Consider the following 7,727-nt stretch of genomic DNA (forward strand, 5'->3'; position numbering starts at 1 on the left):
CCTGTTTCCCCCCCCACCCCCCCCCCCCCCCACACACACACAAAAATAATATCTTCTAAGTACCAGCATCACGACCGATATTAAAAATCCGCATTAGCCCTATGTGTGTACATAATAAATGTTAAAATAACTTTCAAGACATATAATAGATATTTTCATCCATCTCCACAAGGATCGCGCGTGGGTGCTGGAGCCTATCCCAGCTGTCTTCGGGCAGCTGAATCGGTTGCCCGCTAATCGCAGGTCACACATAAACGAACAACCATTCATGCTCACACTCACACCTAGGGATAATTTTAGAGCGTTCCATAAACCTGCCATGCATGTTTTTGGAATGTGGGAGAAAACCCACGCAGGCATGGGGAGAACGTGCCACACAGGGAGGCCAGAGCAGGAATCGAACACTGCACTCTACAATGTGAGGTCGCCGCACTAACCACTGGATCACCGGGCTGCCATAGATAGTTCCATTCATTTTAATTTGTAACGTTTGGTTGTATGTCATGTTTTAAATCTTTTTTGTTTGTTGTTAAATTAAAAAAACTCAATGAGAAAAATGATTGATTTTATTTTAACGTAATTTTTGCCACATACACAAAGCTTTGTATAAAATTGTCACCACTCGAAAGCAGCACATATTTCATAATTCTATTTTGATGAATTTAAATAGTTCCACATCAAACATTGAGAGAGAAAAAAAACCTCATGCAAATTCCAACAAACTAGCACTCAGTGGACAAATATGAACCAGCATTGGATATTATTAAAAACTTGAGCTGTTTAAAATTGAACATTGATGGCAAAGCTTCTGTTTGGCCTTTCAATAAATAACAGAGCATAGTGCATAGGTGTCAAACTCAAGGCCCGGGGGCCAGATCGGGCCCACCCCATCATTTTATGTGGCCCGCGAAAGCAAATCAAACATGTCAACTTCCATGATGCTTGCTAAAATCTCTACCAAATTTTAAAATTCTCATATGTAATAAATAAGAGACACATTGTAAGCATTTTCTTTGTAGCCAAAACCCTCATTACAGAAATTTAAACAATCGTTGAATAAACCGTTATTGACTTTATAAAATTTGGTTTCAGTCATAACGGCCCTCCAAGGGAAACGGTAAATGAAATGTGGCCCATGACAAAAATGAGTTTGACACCCCTGGCATAGTGAAACAAGTAACAGAAATGTCTAGCAATGTCGGTAAACACGGGGTAAGCTTGTGCATCAGGTTTGAAGGTAACAAACGTCTCTTACTATTATGCATACAATTTCACAGAAATATTTGTCACAGCATTAAAAGAGCTATTTTGACTTGAATATAAAACACAGCGTTTACATTTAAACTTGAGGCAGAACTACAAATGTTTACCCTTCAGGAAAATGCTAAAAAGTGTTTTGTGAACTTGAGAATACGGTACAACTGTCTGGAGTGGATTCAGTTTTTTGGCAGGGAGAAGTATCACTTTCTTTTCAAGGAAGACCGACTCCAGCTCCTTTGGTAGTAGATCTTCACCTCTCAAATTTCCCTTTTACAACCTTGCCCACACACATTGCTTCCGTATTATCCGAAAATCTTTCACAAGCACTCCCCACATTTACTACTTTCAAGATCACATCCCGCGACCACGATCTGTGTGTGTGACTTAATCAGGGTGCACATTCAGTTGCTCCTTGGCTTCAATCAGTCAGGTGGTCGGTTGTAATTGAAACGTTTACTGCAAAGGACTGAATTAAACTTCCACAGCAGGCCGTAAGGGAATACAGCCATCCATCTCCAGTGACTCTGGCCATCCTTCGTATTTGTTGCTGCTCTTACTGTTCTTCATCCGCTAATGGGAACGACAAACCAAACAGATCTGATGTCAGCAACATGGAAAGATGAGCTTCTTACTGACAATGGAGCGACTGCTTGCATACAGAGTGCTGATGGTACGTAGGAAATGGTTGTTTTTGTGACAAATGAAATAAGCACAACTACTATAAATACATCCATTTAAATGCAAATTAAGGACATTGTCCACTAATTAACAAACTTGTAATTTACACCTAACCTAGGTATAATTTCAAGACCACTCTTTGTTTACTGGCTATTTTTTTAATTTCTTTCAAAATGTTGCAGTGCATTTAGAAAGCACCTTGGGATCACTGTAAGTCACATCCACAGGCAATAATGCAACGTCATGAAGTGAAAAGGCCATTACATTATCTACAGTGTGTGGCTGTATGTACGTTACTGACACTAGTATTAACACAGTTTGAAAGTGTACCTGTTCAAATGGACTCTTGTTGTCGATGCCCTTGGCACCAACAAACACCCAGCTGTCCCGAAAAGCTAATTCCTTGACGGCAGTGCTCCCGAGCTCCTCAAAGAGTCGCCGAGACTCTGCATTCAACCTGACAATGAAAAAGGTGGGGGGAAAGCTATTTGATTGAGATTGGCATTTAGAACGGCTGTGGTGAGATGCAGGATGAAACAGGAATTGGATTCTGAATGTTGCTCATCAGTGTTGATGGGCAGTTTGTCTTTTATATTTACTATGTCTATCCATTATCCCCTCAACTAATATAGATTAATGCAGTGAGGAACGCAGAAAAATGAATGCGGACTCAAAACAGACACCTGGGGTACTCCACAGTGTACTACAAAAGAGGGTGACATAAAATTATCGACAGTGTAAGATTCCACTCATACAAGTATAAACATTACTTTGTAGCTGGATCATCAAAGGAGGCCACAAACACCAGTGTTCCCTCGTGGAGCGGTCGGAGATATTTCAATAGGTCAGAAACATCTGAGGACAAACGTCACACAAGCTATTAATTGGTCTTTCAGAGCCATTTGCACCTGATAAGATGTTGACAGTGGCACCTTGAAGATGGAACACCCCAAAAGCTAAACAGTTTGGACTTCAACCCAAATTTGCAATAAAATATACCGCAAACTTCAAGAGTGAGTGAGTGTTTCAGGATCATGATAGCCACATATGATCGCCAGTAGTTAGGTGGATGACTGTCTACTTCCTGACGCTACTAGCGGGACAAAGCAAGCATCACACATTCACTATATACAGGTCACATATATTGTGTTTTATAACAATACTCAAAAACATTTATCATTTCATATGTACCTTTGGGTGAAATAGCGAAGTTTGTGGTCAAAATGTATATAAGTGGTAAATACCGCAGTTTTCATTTATTTTTTAAATCATATTAACAGATTAATATTAGATGTGATCACTTCTGATTATGCTTGTATTATAATTGATGTTGCCTGTATAAATAATGAACGTTCAATGGCAGTGATAATTTTACAGTTTGAGCCCTGCGAGTCCTAGGGACTCGCTGATCAGAAAAGTATGAGTCCCATTATGCATTTAGAGAGTCCCAAATTTCGAATTCTGAAATGGTCTACTTATTCAATTGCATATGATAAGAACATAAACAACTACAATATACATTGATAATAGGCTTATTTCTTATAAACCAGAGGTGCCCAAACTTTTTGGACCTATGATCGACTTTTCGTTCAACCAACCTCCTGGGATCGCCCCTTACCGCACGCACGCACGCACGCACGCACGCACACGCGCACACACACACACACACACACACACACACACGCACACACACACGCACACACACACGCACACACACACGCACACACACACGCACACACACACACACACACACACGAGCACGCACGCCATGATGAGAAGCCAAACACGGAAGCAAGCGATGCACTTTTGCAGCCTGTTGACAACCCTAGCTCACACGTACCGTTTTTAAAGTGCTTCCCTCAGCCCTCTAGATTCCTATTCTTTGCCCGTGCCTTCGGTGAATTGTACACAAAGCAAACTCTGAATGAGAATAATGACAATCAAAGATATAGCGCAACAGCCCTGATCACAAGCTGCAATTGTAGACTGCTGAGAGCTAACAACTTCCGCTGACGTAGTCACGCGCCCACGTAGGTTAAAGATTTACCTGCTTTATTTAATTATATTATTAAAATATTTTTTGGGGAAAATGAGACTGATAGGATGATTAGGGTGCAGTGTACATTAACACAAAAAATATATTACTAACATGTACAAAGACACAATTTTTTTTTTTTCCTCCTCTACACCTTTCGAATCTAATTGGGACGAGTCCTAGATCTACCGGTCGATCAGGATTGATGTAATGGGCACCCGTTATAAACAAATGCTGCAAAATTAAAATAATTCAGGCATACAAGATTTGCTGAGAAATAGGTTCTTATTTCATCCCATGGTTCAGTCTTTGAGTTCATAAATTCTCCTCTCTTTAAGCTGCTTCCAATGATGCAAGGCTTTCTCAACTTATTCTCGCAAAAAACTGTCCAACTTTAGCTGCTTCCTCTGTGATATCTCTGCAATAAACTTTTGCAACACTTGTTTTAACATTACACAACTTGGCAATCCGATCTCGCCAATCTCGTCTCGCGAGAACGGAAATCTCATCACGCGAGATTACTTAACACGAGATCAAAACAACAATGGCGGCGATTGTCAAACTGCGATCGTTGCTGGAAAAAAAGATGTACCATTGTTTTTTTTTTTTTTTTTGGTTTGACTGAGAAATTTCCTTGAGTCCCAAAAATGCACATTATTTGGAACTGTGTGTCCCGCGGGAAAATTATGCGTCTCGGACGCGGGATGCAGAGGTAACGAGATGGCTGCTATGGTGCAGAGTTCAGTCTTTGATTGTCATCATGGAACTGAGTGTAGTGGAACTTTTCACCGTATACCTGAAAATGTCTTTTTTTTTTTATTACCTCCTGCCCACATGTCAAAGGTCTTTGTTTCCAAAGGTTCGCCTGTCACCCCTGAAAAATGAATACAAAAAGTGTGTGAAAATGACTACCAGGTGCGCAGCATAGTCAGAAACACTTGATTCATCATACCATTCACCAAAGCAATGTTTAATCCTCTGCCAACGTTGTTTTTCACGCTGCTTAATAACCTGTGAGTAAGTGAGACAGTTAGGTTAAACCAAAATACTTACTTTGCTAAAGCCTTTCCAACCCTGGCAAAAATACAATCAGGGAAAAAAATATCACTGTGGAGGACATAAAAATACTTGAGTGTGATCCAAAGGAGCATGGGACAGGCGAAAAGAGTGTACATGCTTCCAGCACCCCAAAAGACACAGCACAGAAGGAGCTCAGGGGGGGACAGTGTGAAGCAAATTACATCCAAGTGAGATAACAGGGAATACAAAGGAAACAATAAGCAGCAAATCTCACATCTTATCCTCCAGACAGATTTTGGGCCCAATGACGTTGGCAGCTCCCGATACGAGGCGGAAAGCCAGATGTTTGGGGGGGCATGCTGCTGAAAGGCCGCATTTATACCTTCGTGGTCGAACTTCAGCTTAAAAAAGAGGCAAAAAGATCACAATGTTACTTGCAGGGGAGGAGACGGGAGTTCTGACCCATCCCGAAGACGATGACATCATCCTGCGAGTGTTTGCATTACAAACCTAAGGTCCCCCAAGAGGGAGGCTTCTTTTGTTAAAAACAACTGCTTTAGATACACTTCATCACAACATTTTCCTTCGCTGCTTGCAATACACCACTTGCACTTTCATTGAAATAATCAGTTGTGTTACATTCTGCTTTTGAAGAATTAATCATCAACACATATGAATGAGTATGGCAAAAAAGTTCGAGGGTCCACCAGACAGAAAGAAAAGGTTGGGAACCTGCTCTACACGTTCCCTGGGCAATATCATTAGCAAACATCGGATATCCGACTACTGTTATGCTGATGACACAGACAAAAAAAGATAAGCCCCACTTCTGTTGCTGTCCTGCCTACATCCACACTGACCACTTGCCTGGTGGAGACATACAATAGAGTAGGTGTGCTCAAGTCCAGTCCTCGAGAGCCTGATTGGGATGTCTCCCTTCTCCAACACATCTGATTCAAATGATCAGCTCACTGGCAAGCTTCGCAGAAGCCTTAAAGATCCTGATCATCTGAATCAGGTGTGTTGGAGAAAGAGGTATAAAAAAGGCTGGATAGGAGCGCTTCAGGACTGGACTTGGGTACCACAGTTGTAGATGGCTGATTGAAACTAAGGCTACGTTCACAATGCAGAGTGTGATACCCAATTCAGAATTTTTTTATTAAATCAGATTTTTGAGGTGCTCGTTCACATTCCTAGAACAAACGTGACTTTAAAAAAAAGCGCAGACTGGGCTTTTAATATGACGTATGGGTCGGATGTGTGCAGATGAGCGTGCAGACAGCATCCCATTTATATCCACATGCAAAAGAGGCCCAGGTTGGATTTGGGGGAAAAAAAAAAAAAAATCAGAATTGTACACTGCATGAAAATATCAGACGTGTCGCATTTGGGCAAAAAACTCATAACTGAGCTCGAGTCTGAACAAAGCCCTAGCCTTCCTTCAGTTAGTTGAACTGTTTCAAAACAGAAGCCATCCATCGTCATCTGGCATTAAAAAGGCCCTCAACTCACCTCTGCCACCCACATCAAACACCTCCGCAAGACATTCTACCTCCTCACACAGCCTGCGAGCCCCCAGAAACAAGGTCGCTGCAGACCATGTATGATTGGGTCTTCTCCTCTGCAGCTCCTAGGCTGCAGCGAACACTCACTCACCACCTGAGGGGCCCACAGACTACAAAGGTGCAAAAATACCTTAAAACTGTCCTTTGACAAAAGAAGTAGGCTAAATGTTGTTTTGGGTTTCTGATAATTTGAAAATTGTATCCAATTTTATTTATTCATTTATCTTTTAAATTTCTTCTCTGCAGCAATTTGAGTGATCTCAAATTGCTGCAGAGAAGAAATGTAAAGTGCAATCCAAATAAATGTGTTTTTATGATTTTGAACATATACAAACTAGTGCCACATCCGTACCATGGGTTGGTTCCTGGCTTGCACCTGAGAGAGAGAGGAAGAGAGAGAGAGAAATCACATAAGAAGGGGCACAGGTCCATTATTCTGTTTACACAACACTGGAAACTATTCAGTAGTGATGGGCAAAATGACATGGGACTTCAAAGTTTGTGTTAAGTAAAAGTGGGTGTCGAAAATAAAGCCGTGTGTTCGTGACATTATTGTCACATGACCAGGGGAAACAGACGTCTCGTTTGGGGTGTGCGTATAGAGTGGAAAATGTGACATAACCAGGTAAAACGAGTGGTCGCATTCGCTAATGACGTGTCACAGGGTTTTAATCTGGCGAGTTGAGGGGTTCAGAAGGAGAGGGAGTCATTAACTTTGATCAGAGAGATTGTGAGGAGTATTGTTTTGTGAGTTATTAATCTTGAGTTGGTTATTAAATTCATTTATTTTGTCAGTTGGGTAGTTATCCAATCATTTGTAGACCCAGAGAGAGAAAGTTGATGTAGAGTCAGTCACACAGCGAATACAGTTATCCGTAGATAAATAGTTGAAATTCAGTCATTCAGTTTAGTTGCAGTGTAGTGTGTACAGAGCATTATGATTAGTCAAACAATGACTGAGAAGGACAAGGACTGGGCAGATGAACTGAACCGTTTTTTCAACCGTTTCGACCAGACGTCTGTCCCTTCCCCCAACCACCAGCTGCACCCACTCTCACTGAGGACTTCTTCTCCTCCGCCTCCTCTTTCGACCAGCTCTCAACAACCCTGTCTGTCACCTGGTTCCTGCCTGTCCGTCACAACAGAGCAGGTGAGGAACCAACTGAGGA

The 7,727-nt window shown here is 41.6% G+C and overlaps 1 protein-coding gene across 4 annotated transcripts in view; it reads right to left on the minus strand.

Annotated features, from left to right (window-relative positions):
- Positions 1–1,439: 1,439 nt before the first annotated feature.
- Positions 1,440–7,727, minus strand: part of fam3a (FAM3 metabolism regulating signaling molecule A) — a 10,923-nt gene continuing 4,635 nt past the window's right edge. For all 4 annotated transcript variants that reach the window (XM_019877293.1, XM_019877292.1, XM_019877294.1 and 1 more), the window contains exons 4-10: positions 6,911–6,934; positions 5,268–5,394; positions 4,926–4,984; positions 4,797–4,847; positions 2,709–2,793; positions 2,269–2,395; positions 1,440–1,830 (exon numbers count right to left, since the gene is read on the minus strand). In XM_019877293.1, the coding sequence (XP_019732852.1) occupies positions 1,732–1,830; positions 2,269–2,395; positions 2,709–2,793; positions 4,797–4,847; positions 4,926–4,984; positions 5,268–5,394; positions 6,911–6,934 (572 nt within the window). In that variant the 3' untranslated portion in view covers positions 1,440–1,731. The remainder of the gene's footprint in view (positions 1,831–2,268; positions 2,396–2,708; positions 2,794–4,796; positions 4,848–4,925; positions 4,985–5,267; positions 5,395–6,910; positions 6,935–7,727) is intronic.

Source organism: Hippocampus comes, unplaced genomic scaffold (genome assembly GCF_001891065.2).
Source record: "Hippocampus comes isolate QL1 unplaced genomic scaffold, H_comes_QL1_v1.1 scaffold167, whole genome shotgun sequence".
NCBI classification, from domain to species: Eukaryota; Metazoa; Chordata; class Actinopteri; order Syngnathiformes; family Syngnathidae; genus Hippocampus; species Hippocampus comes.